General features: G+C 41.4%; 1 protein-coding gene across 1 annotated transcript in view; it reads right to left on the bottom strand.

Annotated features, from left to right (window-relative positions):
* The window catches only part of LOC115139149 (poly(A) polymerase alpha-like), a 31,682-nt gene extending 21,252 nt beyond the window's left edge, over positions 1–10,430 (bottom strand). Inside the window, exons 1-8 of the mRNA XM_065026196.1 lie at positions 10,242–10,430; positions 7,939–8,109; positions 6,108–6,174; positions 5,775–5,856; positions 5,467–5,576; positions 4,982–5,035; positions 4,683–4,794; positions 1,040–1,129 (exon numbers count right to left, since the gene is read on the bottom strand). Coding sequence (XP_064882268.1) covers positions 1,040–1,129; positions 4,683–4,794; positions 4,982–5,035; positions 5,467–5,576; positions 5,775–5,856; positions 6,108–6,174; positions 7,939–8,109; positions 10,242–10,249 — 694 coding nt within the window. The 5' untranslated portion in view covers positions 10,250–10,430. The remainder of the gene's footprint in view (positions 1–1,039; positions 1,130–4,682; positions 4,795–4,981; positions 5,036–5,466; positions 5,577–5,774; positions 5,857–6,107; positions 6,175–7,938; positions 8,110–10,241) is intronic.
* Positions 10,431–16,627: the final 6,197 nt, after the last annotated feature.

The raw sequence follows: 16,627 nt of genomic DNA, 5'->3' as shown, positions 1-16,627 counted from the left end.
GTTTGTGTCATCACACAGCATGAGTCATTCATGCCTTTAAATACAAAAATTATTTTTGGTTTTAAAATAAAATAGGGGGGGCTTAAATAATTAAACAAATAAATCGCAACATGTCGGCTAAAGCAACTGTATCATCTTTCCTGTGATGAAGCTTTGGAAGCCTGTTGGAATAGCTCCTCTGGGATTGTGCAAAACTGATAGAGACATACCCCAAGCGACTTACAGCTGTAATCGCAGCAAAAGGTGGCGCTACAAATTATTAACTTAAGGGGGCTTGAATAATTTTGCACGCCCAATTTTTCAGTTTTTGATTTGTTAAAAAAGTTTGAAATATCCAATAAATGTTGTTCCACTTCATGATTGTGTCCCACTTGTTGATTCTTCACAAAAAAATACAGTTTTATATATTTATGTTTGAAGCCTGAAATGTGGCAAAAGGTCGCAAAGTTCAAGGGGGCCGAATACTTTCGCAGGGCACTGTACAAGCAGGTGAACACACACACACGCACTTATCGAAGATACTGACTCAACACACACAGTTCTGTTTTCCACCAAGACAAATGTACATAGCCCACCTATAATTTAGCCCAAACAACTATACCTCTTTCCCAACTGTATTTAATTTATTTATTTATTTTGCTCCTTTGCACCCCATTATTTTTATTTCTACTTTGCACATTCTTCCATTGCAAAACTACCATTCCAGTGTTTTACTTGCTATATTGTATTTACTTTGCCACCATGGCCTTTTTTGCCTTTACCTCCCTTCTCACCTAATTTGCTCACATTGTATATAGACTTGTTTTTTTTTTTTTTTTTTTTTTTTTACTGTATTATTGACTGTATGTTTGTTTTACTCCATGTGTAACTCTGTGTCGTTGTATGTGTCGAACTGCTTTGCTTTATCTTGGCCAGGTCGCAATTGTAAATGAGAACTTGTTCTCAACTAGCCTACCTGGTTAAATAAAGGTGAAAATTTTTAAAAAAAATAAAAATGACTGCGCTCTTATGCAACAACAATACTACAGATCCAACTCACGTTTAGCCCACAGCTTGATGGTCCTCAGAGTCAGTCTGAAGTTCTCAATGTTGGGTACAAGATGGAGGATCTCATCTGTAACTCTGCAACCTGAAAACACAACGTCAAGTCATTATTGTCCCCAACTAACCCACAGTCACAATAGAGACAGACAGTTAGGCTACAATGTACCCCCGTAACTAACCCACAGTCACAATAGAGACAGACTGTTAGGCTACAATGTATCCCCGTAACTAACCCACAGTCACAATAGAGACAGACAGTTAGGCTACAATGTATCCCCGTAACTAACCCACAGTCATAATAGAGACAGACAGTTAGGCTACAATGTATCCCCGTAACTAACCCACAGTCATAATAGAGACAGACAGTTAGGCTACAATGTATCCCCGTAACTAACCCAGTCACAATAGAGACAGTTAGGCACAATGTATAACCCACAGAGACAGTCACAATAGAGACAGACAGTTAGGCTACAATGTATCCCCGTAACTAACCCACAGTCATAATAGAGACAGACAGTTAGGCTACAATGTATCCCCGTAACTAACCCACAGTCATAATAGAGACAGACAGTTAGGCTACAATGTATCCCCGTAACTAACCCACAGTCATAATAGAGACAGACAGTTAGGCTACAATGTATCCCCGTAACTAACCCACAGTCATAATAGAGACAGACAGTTAGGCTACAATGTATCCCCGTAACTAACCCACAGTCATAATAGAGACAGACAGTTAGGCTACAATGTATCCCCGTAACTCAACCCACAGTCATAATAGAGACAGACAGTTAGGCTACAATGTATCCCCGTAACTAACCCACAGTCATAATAGAGACAGACAGTTAGGCTACAATGTATCCCCGTAACTAACCCACAGTCATAATAGAGACAGACTGTTAGGCTACAATGTATCCCCGTAACTAACCCACAGTCACAATAGAGACAGACAGTTAGGCTACAATGTATCCCCGTAACTAACCCACAGTCACAATAGAGACAGACTGTTAGGCTACAATGTATCCCCGTAACTAACCCACAGTCATAATAGAGACAGACAGTTAGGCTACAATGTATCCCCGTAACTAACCCACAGTCATAATAGAGACAGACAGTTAGGCTACAATGTATCCCTGTAACTAACCCAGTCACAATAGAGACAGACTGTTAGGCTACAATGTATCCCCGTAACTAACCCACAGTCACAATAGAGACAGTTAGGCTACAATGTATCCCCGTAACTAACCCACAGTCATAATAGAGACAGACTGTTAGGCTACAATGTATCCCTGTAACTAACCCAGTCACAATAGAGACAGACAGTTAGGCTACAATGTACCCCCGTAACTAACCCACAGTCACAATAGAGACAGACAGTTAGGCTACAATGTACCCCCGTAACTAACCCACAGTCACAATAGAGACAGACAGTTAGGCTACAATGTATCCCCGTAACTAACCCACAGTCACATAGAGACAGAGACTACAATGTACCCCGTAACTAACCCACAGTCACAATAGAGACAGACAGTTAGGCTATCCCCGTAACTAACCCACAGTCACAATAGAGACAGACAGTTAGTATCCCTTATTGATCAACCCACAGCTACAATGTATCCCCGTAACTAACCCACAGTCACAATAGAGACAGACAGTTAGGCTACAATGTATCCCCGTAACTAACCCACAGTCACAATAGAGACAGACAGTTAGGCTACAATGTATCCCCGTAACTAACCCACAGTCACAATAGAGACAGACTGTTAGGCTACAACAATGCAGAGAACACTTGAAACCTACAACACAGCAGTTGCTTTCAACCAGCTGTAGTTACGGTTACTGGTGAGTCAACAACCAATCGTTAAGAGGCCTTTCGACCATTCAAAACACACTGTTTTTAACTTGGATCAGTGTAGTGAGATACCATTCAGCAAATGATTTAATCCTAAACGACTTACAGTACAGTAAATACACAGCACATGCAGAACATTTGGAAAGTATTCCAACCACTTTACTTTTTCTACATTTTGTTATATTACAGCTTCATTCTAAAAATTGATTAAATTAATATTCTTTTTTTCCATCAATCTACACACAATACCACATAATGACAAAGCAAAACCAGGTTTTAGAATCGTTTGCAAATGTATTCAAAATAAAAACAGAAATAACTTAGTTACGTAAGTATTCAGACCCTTTTTTTTTTATGAGACTCAAAATGGAGCTCAGGTGCATCCTGTTTCCATTGATCATCCGTGAGAGGTTTTAACAACTTGATTGGAGTCCACCTGTGGTAAATTCAATTGATTGGACATGATTTGGAAAGGCACACAGTGCATGTCAGAGTAAAAACAAAGCCATGATGAGGTTGAAGGAATTGTCCGTAGAGCTTAGAGACAGGATTGTGCTGAGGCACAGATCTGGGGAAGGGTACCAAAACATTTCTGCAGCATTGAAGGTCCCCAGGAACACAGTGGCCTCCATCATTCTTATATGGAACAAGTTTGAAACCACCAAGACCCTTCCTATAGCTGGCCGCACGGCCAAACTGAGCAATCGGGGGAGAAGGGGGGGGGGTCAGGAAGGTGACCAAGAACCTGATGGTAACTTTAACAGAGCTCCCGAGTTCCTCTGTGGAGATGGGTAAACCTTCCAGAAGGACATCTATATCCGCAGCGCTCCACCAATTAGGCCATTATGGTAGAGTGGCCAGATTGAAGCCATTCCTCAGTAAAAAGGCATTGCCAAAAGGTACCTAAAGGACTCTCAGGCCATGAGAAACAAGACTCTCTGGTCTGATGAAACCAAGATTGGACTCTTTGGCCTGAATGCCAAGCACGTCTGGAGGAAACCTGGCACAATCCCTATGGTGAAGCATGGTGGTGGCAGCATCTTGCTGTGGATAAGTTTTTCAGCGGCAGAGACTGGGAGACTAGTCAGGATTGAGGGAAAGATGAACAGAGAAAAGTACAGAGAGATCCTTGATGAACACCTGCTTCAGAACACTCAGGACCCCAGACTGGGGCAAAGGTTCACCTTCCAACAGTACAACGACCCTAAGCACACAGCCAAGACAATGCAGGAGTGGCCTTAAAACAAGTCTCTGAATGTCCTTAAGTGGCCCAGCCAGAGATTGAACTTGAAAAAACTTGAAAATAGCTGTGCAGCGATGCTCCCCATCCAACCTGACAGAGCTGGAGAGGATCTGCAGAGAATAATGGGAGAATCTCACCAAATACTGGTGTGCCAAGCTTGTAGTATCATACACAAAAAGACTTGAGGCTGTAATCGCTGCCAAATGTGCTTCAACAAAGTACAGAGTAAAGAGTCTGAATACTTATGTAAATGTGATATGCATTTTTTTCTAAATAAATTAACAACAAAAAATGTGTTTTGTCATTATAGGCTAGTGCGTGTAGATTGAAGGGCAGAAACAATTTAATACATTTTAGAATAAGGCTGTAATATAAAATGTAGAGAAAGTCAAGGGGTCTGAATACTTTCCCAAATACACTGTACATTTTAGTATCTGTGACCCCAGCAGAACCGAACCCATCACCCTGGTGCTGAGAACGCCACACTTTCACCAACTGAACCACATCAGGACCCAAGCTCAGAGGACACAACGAGCTCAGTGTTACCATTGAGACTCCTAATGCAGCGGATGTCAAGGTTCTTCAGCAGCCCGTCATCTCGAAGGTCCAGATTCTTTGGGATTGTTTGCAAAGCTAACCGTGCAAACAGGATGTCGATCTAGAAATACACAACAAACAGTTCATGGACATTTTTTTTTAAGTGGTACATCTCAATATTGGATGTACAGAACCAGTTTTGCATGGTTTCCTTGCAATATTTTATTTTTATTTAATAATGCAAATGTTCACATTTTAGGCGTATAAAGAAATCATGAACAATAAAGAAATATGTTCAAATGTCACACCTCAATGCTGTCGAAAGACAGCTTTATCACCGGGACAAATGCCTCCTCAACAGCCTGGAAAATAAAGACAGAAGTTCCTCAACAGTCTGCACCTTGTTCATTTTTGGGTATGAATCTTTACCTCCAACTCTACCAATACCCACTTCACTCTCACCTACTACCAACACAAGTCTCACTCTACCAATACCCACTTCACTCTCACCTACTACCAACACAAGCCTCACTCTACCAATACCCACTTCACTCTCACCTACTACCAACACAAGTCTCACTCTACCAATACCCACTTCACTCTCACCTACTACCAACACAAGTCTCACTCTACCAATACCCACTTCACTCTCACCTACTACCAACACAAGTCTCACTCTACCAATACCCACTTCACTCTCACCTACTACCAACACAAGTCTCACTCTACCAATACCCACTTCACTCTCACCTACTACCAACACAAGTCTCACTCTACCAATAACAATGCCCACCCTCAAATCCTTGACTTCCTCCTGCTCCTTCAGCTTGTCCAGGAACGAGGAGAAGAAGTCCGTTCTCTCCACATGTCGAGGAGCCACAAACAGGGCGTCAATGTCTGCCCCTAGAAGACGAGGACATAAGACCTTGTTTAGATGTAAACCCTGTGGTCATATGTTTTCAGGACTTTTGAACCTGTGTGGTTGGTAGTCGTGTTCAGTAGGTACCAAACAGGAAAATGTTTTGAACTGAAAATTAGCATTCCTGTCGGACAACAACTCTTACTGTAACTTTTGCAGTGAAAAGTGGACATAACATGTACCTTTAGTGTGAACTCCTAACCTGTACGACCCAAATGTGAATATCTTCCCTCCAACAGACTCAATCACCGAGGCAGGCAGATTCTAGGAGAAAATAAAACAATCCGTACATACAATCCTTACAAACTGTTGCATCATGGTAGGTAAACAGTGCCATGCGGTTGTCATATCAACCAAATATTATAAAACTGCATACCAAATCGCACACTATTCCCTTTTATAGTGCAGAGTCCTGACCAAAAGTGAGGCACTACATTTGGGACGGAGCCATTTGACGTTATCACCAGACCCCTTGCTGTATCAGAGAACTGTCTTATAGGAATGTAAAATCATACCTTTGTCTCACTGACGTCGCGGATCCATTCCTTCACCAGTGTGTTCAGTTTTCCCAACACGTGTATTCTATGGAAAATAAAAGGCATGATTTAGAGGAAGTCTGTGGTACTTTGACGTTTAACCCACCTAGTCGATGTTCACGCCCCTGTTGAAATGTAATTAGCATAATAAAAAATATCTCTAAACTGGTGTATTTTTTGTGTGATTATTTTTATTATGCTAATTATATTTCAGCATTTATATATATATTATTTTATATATTATTATATATATTTTTTTGCATTGGATGCGTCTCCATCCACAGCACCGTTGATGCTGCATCCGAGGTGGCAGAGCTAGAGTGGTGTTTGTCCGACTAGGAGATCAATGTTCTCAACTGAAAGTTTCATTAAATATTACCCACAAAACACCAGTGTCAACGTCAACAGTGAAGAGGCGATGCCGGGATGCTGGCCTTCTAGGCAGAGTTGCAAAGAAAAAGCCATATCTCAGACTGGCCAATAAAAAGAAAAGATTAAGATGGGCAAAAGAACAGACACTAGACAGAAGGACTCTGCCTACAAGGCCAGTATCCCGGAGTCGCCTCTTCCCTGTTGACGTTGAGACTGGTGTTTTGTGGGTACTATTTAATGAAGCTGCCAGTTAAGGACTTGTTTGAGAAAAAGACACCTCACTAGACAGTCTAATGTACTTGTCCTCTTGCTCAGTTGTGCACCAGGGCCTCCCACTCCTCTTTCCATTCTGGTTAGAGCTAGTTTGCGCTGTTCTGTGAAGGGATAGGTACACAGCGTTGTACGAGATCTTCAGTTTCTTGGTAAATTTTCACCTGGAATAGCCTTCATTTCTCAAAACAAGAATAGACTGACAAGTTTCAGAAGAAATGTCTTTGTTTCTGGTCATTTTGAACCTGTAATCGAACCCACAAATGCTGATGCTCCAGATACTCAACTAGTCTAAAGAAGGCCAGTTTTAATTGCTTCTTTAACCAGAACAGCAGTTTCCAGCTGTGCTAAAATAATTGCAAAAGTGTTTTCTAATGATCAATTAGCCTTTGAAATTGATAAACTTGGATTAGCTAACACAACGTGCCATTGGAACACAGGAGTGATGGTTGCTGATAATGGGCCTCTGTAAATATTCCATTTAAAAAAAAGCAATTTCCAGCTACAATGGTCATTTACAACATTAACAATGTCTACACTGTATTTCTGATCAATTTGACAAAAAAAGTGTTTTTCTTTCAAAAGCAAGGACATTTCTAAGTGAGCGCAAACTTTTGAGCGGTAGTGCGTATTTCTATTATCTTTCAGATATAGGACAGACATTATAGATTGTTTCAGGGGAGAGGAGGTGGGATGAATGAGCCAATTATAACAGCAGTAAAGCCAAATAGAAAATGTCTAATATATCTGACTTAAAATAAATATATCATAAATAACTATAGAAGTATGTCACTTTATAACCACGGCAGGTAACCTAGTATTTAAGAGCGTTGGGCCAGTAACCAAAAGGTTGCTAGAGCGAATCCCCGAGCTGACGAGGTAAAAAAAAATCATTCTGCCCCTGAACAAGGCAGTTAACCCACGGTTCCCCTGTAGGCCGTCATTGTAAATAGGATTTTTTTCTTAACTGACTTGCCTTGTTAAAATGTGTGATTAAAAATAAATATATATATATAAATAAATATATATATATATTAAATACAGTTTACCAAGTACTGACTGGCAAGATATTGGATAAAGTTCTCCTCCTCCTCATAGGCCTTGACACTAGCTGATATAACTTAGTGTCCATTCCAACATGACCATTTACTAGTGACAACCATCCTACCTGCGTTGTAGTTCCAGCTCCTCTTCAAACACCCCGTACGGTTTCAGGGCCTCAGTCAGCCTGTGTGTGAGGACAAGGTCAGCCTCCTTAGCTTGGACCAGGCTGATAGGAGAAGTGATCCCATAGTGTTTGGGAGTCTCCCGACCCAACGCCACCTGGTTAGCAGTTGGACTGAAAACAGGAGAGGACAGATGTGTTTGTGATCTGAATAAATGTATGTGCCATGTAACAAATGTTACTAGGAATTTCTTGGTATTGTACAAAGAAACATCCACACATCAACACAACCCATACAGAAAGTGCCTAACGGCATCACAGCACATACAAATGTTGCGTGTAGTGTGTCTTTTAAAGTTAGTTCTATACTGACTCCCTAGCATACATTGCCTGCTGTGGTTTCTGTGGGTGTGGTGGTAGAGAAAAACAGACATAGCTACTATACATCTTCATATTGGACTCTAGGGAAAAACACAGAAGTTTCTCAATGGATTCTGATGATGTCACGCCTCATATTATCTAGAATGTTTTGACTGAACAGAGCCACCAAGGACATAGTCAACATCAAACTGTGATGTCATGTCAACATCAACTTGGTGACCTTCTGTAATGTTACAGTTTGGTGTTGACATGACATCAAAGTTTGATGTTGACATGACATCACAGTTTGATGCTGACATGACATCAGTTTGATGCTGACATGACATCACAGTTTGATGCTGACATGACATCACAGTTTGATGCTGACATGACATCACAGTTTGATGTTGACATGACATCACAGAGGCCTAACATGCTGACCAGACGAGGCAGCGTGCATGTGTCTGCCATCGCGCGGCGTTGGTTTTGTCCACCCACACCAGACACGATCAGGACACGCAGGTTGAAATATCAAAACAAACCCTGAACCAACTATATTAAATTTGGGGACAGGTCGCTTGCGGCTGCTAGCTAATTTGTCCTGGGATATAAAAAGTTGTTATTTTACCTGAAATGCACAAGGTCCTCTACTCCGACAATTAATCCACAGACAAAAGGTTTCTAGCAATCTCTCCTCCTTCAGGCTTATTCTTCTTCAGGACTTTATATGAAGGTTGGCAACCAACTTTAAAAAAAAACGTGAGCAGTGTGGTCAGCATGTGAGAGAACATATTTTTGCATTGGTGACCCATAACAATGCAAAACATAACATGCTGACCACACCGCTCGCGTCACAAAATAAATGTAAACATGCGTTATTCAATCATTGCACCCACGTCTGAATAGCCAGGTACTAAAATAGAACTTGGTTCTATTTGTGACACTTGACACGCTGCAAGTCCCTCCTCTCCCATCTCCTCATTGGTTTTGAGGAGTATATACCCACGTGGGTGATTGAAAGTCAAACTGAGATCCACACTCCAGTCGTTGGTGGCCTACTGCCATATAAAGTACGAAGAAGCCTGAAGGAGGAGAGATTACTAGAAAACAAACGTTTACCTGTGGATTAATTGTCAGAGTAGAAGACTTTGTGCATTTCAGGTAATATGACAAGCCATTGTTTATATCTCATGACAAATTTGCAAGCAACAGCAAACTAGCTATCTACATTTCTGAATGTAATGCTTTTCGACCTGTCCCCAAATTCATTTAGTTGGTTTTGATATTTCAACCTGCGTGTCCGGTGTGGGAGGACAAAACCAGCATGTAAGAGTTACGCCTAAATGGCAGTGGACAAGACTAACCCTGAACAGCCAACTTTCTCAAACTGGCAATGAAGCCACATGGTATTTTAGCTGTATCTGACCAATATATTTAACATAATTGCGAAAAAGAGACAATACAAACGAATTAGAGTAGTAACAGTAGCGTAACGTTGTCTTTGTTTGCATTTAACCTTTTAACTAAAAGTTTGCAAATGACAAATTTACAAATATCAACTTTACACTTCACTTTGTCACTAGAAAACACGTAGCTAACTAACGTTAATTGGTTACCGAATCACAATTTACCTACTAACGTCAGCTACGTGCTAGATGGCGCAAACATAGCACAAAGCTAACGTTGGTTAACGTGTTTTATTATGCCAGCTAAGTCCTGGAAATGCTAACTAGTCGTTTGCAACTTCACTTGTCAAGAACGCTTGAATGCATTGGATTGAAAGTCACACCCGTACTAACGATAACTACTGTAACTAGCTAATACTCAATTGTTTCTATACTATTTCCCGCTACCAAAAATAAATACTTGCCAAACTGGCTCGCCAGCATCGGTAGGCCCAATCCCCTTTCCAAACACATATCTGTCCAAAGTAACGAGATACTTACAGAGCCATTGAAACAACCTCCAGCAAGTCCAATCAGCCTTCCCAAAATGCCCTTCTCATACTCGTTTCTTATTATAAAAAAATAAAAAGATAGCTATGTTATTTATCCAGCAACCGAGCAATGTGATTTACACCTTTTGTTTCCTCTAAACATGGCGCGTGTTCAAGCTGTGCGGTAAAAATCGCACCGTGAGTGGGTTGTTAACGTCATACCGTAGAGCACACTTTTATCACATGGGAACTGTAGTCTTTTAAAATAGATGGACATTTTGGCATTTTTATTTTACCAGGTAAATTGACGGAACGCATTCTCCTTTACAGCAACGACCTGGGGAATAGTTTCGGGGGAGAGGGGCAATTAATGAGCTAATTGTGAGTTTTGTGTAGTAAGTACTCTGTGTAGAGTTATCATTCATCCTTACCCTAGGAGGGTGTCTCTTTAGTAATTACACAGTAGTACTCTGTTTTACCTTCAGGGGTTGAGTCTAATATATACAGTATAACTAATCTGCTGCATGGCCTTCATTTTTGTACAAAATAATAGATGTAAATGAATATCTAGTAGGTGGGTATACAAGGATTACTTAACTTTACAAAAACACATTCACTTGAAGAGTGCAGATGTAAAGTTTGGTAACAGAATGATGGTTTGTGCTCAAGTAAATGTGATTTTTGTTAAAAGTAGTCCTTGTGCATAGTTATGGTTAGTTTAACTTTTGCAATCGTTGGTTTTAGTTTAACATTTTAAAGTGAAAAATCTAAATCTCAGCGTCACTGTTACCTGGAATAGAGTACCACAGTATGAGTCATAATACCCATAATCCTAGCAGTCACAGGGAAAGGGTTCCACTTGTTTTTTTTCCCATCATTCGTTTTTCCCATAGGGGATTCTACAAACATTTAAATTAAGGGCCTGTGTTTTGTGTAGGCTTACCCTGATGTTTTCAATAACTGTAAATCTCTCTACCCCCAACAAATGAAATTGTAATTAGCTGCTAATGTGGCTATCATATAGAAATACAAAATGCCAAGATTATCTGGACGAGGCTGTTGAATCGAGGCAAAGGTAAGCGTTTCTGGATTAACTATACATTTAGCTAAATGTAATAATGAATGAATTGGCTGCTGGATCTTTAAATGTGCCTGTTAGGGAACGGTGTCAGCTAGAGATGACGTGCAGGATGATTCCAGGGATTTGTAGTTTTGCATGATATCTACTTTGATTTTAATTAGCATTTTAAAATCTGAGCGTAAAGAGCTGAATATATTGATAGGTCACCTTGTCCGAGAAAGATTTACATGGTTATCAAAACCTCGCGCCGGGGTAAGCCTACACGAAACACAGCCCTTTAAGTCTAAAAATCCCTTTATAGGGGGGAAAAATTATTGGAACCATTTCTCTTGTCTGTGAAATTCTAACTAAGTGAGAGACTTTATAATTTCTTCAAACAATCAATCTTTATTATAAGATTTGCACATTTTAAGCTAGTTAACGATCCACTCAACAACACTGCAGAGTTAAGAGCCCCTCAAACAAGAGTCAGGTCTCAGCCTTTATAGGGAAATACAACCTCTGTCTACGTGGGAGTTTAGCAGGTGTGTGTGTGTGAGAACATGGCGTACAAACAAGTGATAAGTGTTACTCCTTTCTGCTGATAGAAATATCGATGCTGCTCAAACTAGCCTCTGTTCTCTTCGTATCTCCACACAGCTGTGTCCTTGAAAGATACGGAAAGGACAAAATGGACCCAAAAAGTGTGGTCACTCTGAGGCTCTTTTTTTTTTTGTGGCTGCGTGACCAAGCTACTAAGAAACAAGAGGAAAACACTGTGTTCTCATATGGGAAAAAAGACAGTGGACATGTACTGGTTTAAAGCTTTACGGCACATGTGTATACAGAGCGCTGAGTTTGTAATTTTGCCACGATACCCTGTTTGACCACAAGGTTTTATGGGTATTATGACACCTTCACTGTGGGGCTCTGTAGCTCAGCTGTTTTCACACTTTTTTTTTTTAGGCTTATCCTGATGTTTTGATAAATGTGTAAATCTCTCTCGGACAAGGTCACTTATAAATGTATTTACCCCCAACAAATGTACATGCTAATGTGGCTATCATAAAGATTTGGAATCGTTGAAAAAATTCAAACGCTGTGGGTTTGTAATTGGATTATGTCACGTGCTACATTTTATGAGTATGATCTTTACAAAAACTCAAGAGTCAAACTAGAGGAATGCATGTTTCTCTCTCATGGGGAAAATAAACAAGGTGTATTGCAAGACGTGATCAACAGAGCCTTAACACTGTCAGGACAAAAATTTAAAGACCAGTCGACAAGGTCTCCTAGATGTTTGGAGTGGTAACCACATCACACTAGTCTTGTAAACTGTTCCGGAGGAGATATTCAGCCTGAAACAAACACATCATTGATTTATTTTCAATAAACACTTCAGTTGACTACTTTACTGTAGACCTAGCTACTTCACGTATTGGTACCTGACAACAATTCCCATTTATTGTTGAAGTGCAACCTATATGGGTGGCAGGTTAGCCTAGTTGTTAGAGCGTTGAACTAGTAACCTTTCGGTTACTGGCCCAATGCTAGGCTACCTGCCGGTTACTGGCCCAATCCCAATGCTAGGCTACCTGCCGGTTACTGGCCCAATGCTAGGCTACCTGCCGGTTACTGGCCCAATGCTAGGCTACCTGCCGGTTACTGGCCCAATGCTAGGCTACCTGCCGGTTACTGGCCCAATGCTAGGCTACCTGCCGGTTACTGGCCCAATGCTAGGCTACCTGCCGGTTACTGGCCCAATGCTAGGCGGTTACTGGCCCAATGCTACCTGCCGGTTACTGGCCCAATGCTAGGCTACCTGCCGGTTACTGGCCCAATGCTAGGCTACCTGCCGGTTACTGGCCCAATGCTAGGCTACCTGCCGGTTACTGGCCCAATGCTAGGCTCCCTGCCACCATGATATATGCATGTTTCTGTATGTGCCTTTCTGGTGAAAAATCAGATCTTTGTGGGATTAATAAAGTTTATTCAATAAAAAAAGGATCATCTGGCTTGGCAGCACTCCATCGTGCCCTCAGTGAGAGGGCATCCTGTAGTTTCTCGGGGTGAAGCGAGCTTCCAGAAGCTCATGCACCTGCCTCTTCACCTCAGTCACATGACTGTTCTAAAGATACACATACGTGTGTGTATACAACTCGGCTAAACAACTACAGCTCCATGGTTTGTTGCTGGTGGCCCACTCTTCGATGGTATACAGAGAGTGTTTTTAAGAGTTCACAGATCTGAGAGGACAGGATAGAAGTAAGCAATGTGGAGATGAGCCGATATAAGGGCCACCCACCAAAGGCTTCAGAAAAGGCGTTTTGTGACCCAGGAAGCAAAACGTCAACGTTTTAACAATATGAACACTGTGGCTTCAAATTTGTAGAAGTTGCACAATGCGATTGATTTTGAAATCGGCGCATTTTGTGTAATTTTAACGAGCAACATTGAGGTTGCCATGTTACATCTCGGTTACAATTGTTCCACATGTTCAGTTGTCCATGCTTGCAGAAAGCAATGCATTTACCAGACCGGAGGAATCCCCAAATAATACAAGTTCTTTAGTTTGGCTAGCAGGCAAGAGCAATGATGGCTCTTGTAGACTAAATACAGCTGCCAAAATCTCCAATAACTGAGAACTACTGTACACAGACAAAATATATGTCCTCGTTTCGGGATTCATCTGGATGAATCAGTGAAGGCAACATGTGTCGCTTGAGCTGATGCAAAAACGAACACACACAGTTCTGTGCACCAGTGTGGAAACAAAAGTAACCAAGTGTTGCTACGTAAATTATCCAAGATGCACTGTGATTTTGATGCCAAATATCATAACTTTGATTAAAGAGAAAGTATGCTCTCTTACAAGTTTTGAATCATACAGTATTTCATATCCATAACGTTAGCTACATAGTGTTACTGACATGTTGCAGTTCTGTTTTCTGGGTCACAGGGGGTCCGTAGTTCCGGAGATGCCCCACCAGTCTGGTGATCTCCATCATAGTACCACATTGTTCATCACTGACCGACAATGAAAGATTTCCTCTCGATGCCTTAAGTTCTATTAAATCAATTTACTACAATTACTATACACTGGTTCTGATAATTAGGTTGAATATTGGTTTTGAAATGCTTTGGCTAAATCAGTATTATATTCTAGCCTTACCAATTGTGTTCTGGGTGACTCTCCAGCATGTCAAACTATTTCAGAACCATTTCATCTTCCACAGTCGATATTTCTTCAGCTGACTACGGTACTTGTCTACTCTGCCACATCCTCAGCCTGGTTCTGCACCCGCTCCATTAAGTCATCAGATGCCTCCAAGGAGAAAATAAAATCTGCAAAACAGACACGGGTGGACTCCCAAGTGGCGCAGCAGTCTAAGGAGTCACTACAGACCCGGGTTCGAACCGACCGGGAGACCCATGAGGCAGTGCAAAATTGGCCCAGCGTCACGAGGGTTTGACCGGCCCGGGATGTCCTGATTCTCATCGTGCTCTAGCGACTCCTTGTGGCGACCTACAAGAATAATGACATCTATGAAACCACCAACACAAATGTTACAAAAACAAATGTTACAAAAACAATCTGAATAATATGAAGTCCAACACGATAAGACGAGGCAACAAGCCTAAATAAAATCTACAAACATGCTTTCAGGAACAACTCATGCCACAACTCCATACACACATACTACCACTTGTGTAGCACATGGTAATAGCACATGGTACACTAGCACATGGTACATTTCTGTTTTCAGCCACCCCAGAGTGGCTCACTTGTGGGCGTGCTGGCAGCATATAGCAGCACGTTCGATTGTGCATCTCAAGAATTCAGCATAGCAAGTTTGTAAGAAGGTCTGGTTATTTAAATGAGTAAATAGTTTAATCCATTTCATTACTTTATTCACAGGTAAATGGTAATATGCTCTAAACCGCTCTGGTGACAAACTTTTCTGCCTTGTTTCCAATCGTCCACATGGCTGCGAGAACCTATTCAAGTAAGTAAATCCATTTCAAATGTAAACTATTATTAGCTACAGTGCAGTCCTGCTAACGTAACTAGCTAGCTATCTAGCCAACTTTACACTGCAAGGTTTGGTGACCAGTGCCATATGGGACTGCCTCCTGAGGGCCTTCAGGCGTGTCAAGGCTACCTGTGTCCTGCATAACTTCATGGACACGAGGACCAGGAGGGGGATCTACAGCTTGCCGCCGTGTGCCAGAGGAGAGGTCTACAGGATGTTTCAAGGATGGGGGCAAACAACTCCGCACAGGAGGCAATCCATGTGTGGGAGATCTTCACCACCTTCTTCAAAGAGGGTGCTGTTCCCTGGCAACACCATAGACTACACTATGCACAACCAAATGCTCTTAAGAGCCACCCACATTGCAATAAGAGTATTCTTCATTTACTTAGCTATGTCAATTGCAGTTATTCAATTCCAGGTGAGGTTGCTGTCTGTACAAAAACAAAAAGGGCTCTTTCAAGAGTCGCCCATATTGAGAACAATTACACACCCTATAACCCACGCCTACACACTTGTGTATCAATCTGATGTGTTGGGCAGGCCCAGGTGTAACTGTGGCTCCTTCCACCTTCAAAGAATAGACAAAGGGAACCAACCATGGAGAATAGTAAGACAGTTCATTATTTAGCGTAGTAGACGCTATATAGTTTGTCATGTCTGTTTTTCAGTATAAAGTACTCTGCAGCCACTTCGTGTGGACACCAGGTGAGACCACACACACATTCCTGTTGAACGCTCGCTCTTTACTCAAAACAGTCTCTGTCCTTTACTTCATCCCCTTCTCCCTAAATCATCTAGGTTATATCAGCTGTGTCGGTGAACTCCTCCCACATCTGAACTGGCTGACAGAGGGCACAGCATACTGAGAGGTCACTTGGTCTGGTCAACAGGAAGTATTATTAAATGATTTACATTGAAATCGAGATGTATTATTAACTTTGGGACTACTACAAGGATAGTTTTGCATTTCACCTACTGATGATTATGATGACTGAGTGTTAGGGGATGATTGTGCCTTTTAAAAACTGCATTATTCTGTCTCTCGTCTCCAGGGATGTTCTGATGTGAGAGGATAAACTGGGTGCCCGAGGCTGTTCGGAGACATGGCCAGAGACACTTATGTATCTGTGATAAACAGAGAATATTAGGGTAACCCTGTAATTCATGAATCATATGCTGTCTTCCCTGTTCCTCTGTTCTTACTACTTTGTCTCTCTCATACCTCTCCCCAACTTCCTTTTCATCTGTTTTTATAATGGCCGCCAGATGTGCATTGAAGTACAGATTGAACATTTTTAT

This window comes from Oncorhynchus nerka, linkage group LG13 (assembly GCF_034236695.1).
Source record: "Oncorhynchus nerka isolate Pitt River linkage group LG13, Oner_Uvic_2.0, whole genome shotgun sequence".
Lineage (NCBI taxonomy): Eukaryota > Metazoa > Chordata > Actinopteri > Salmoniformes > Salmonidae > Oncorhynchus > Oncorhynchus nerka.
The sequence above is the reverse complement of the archived record's forward strand: the minus strand, read 5'-3'. Positions and strand labels throughout refer to the sequence as shown.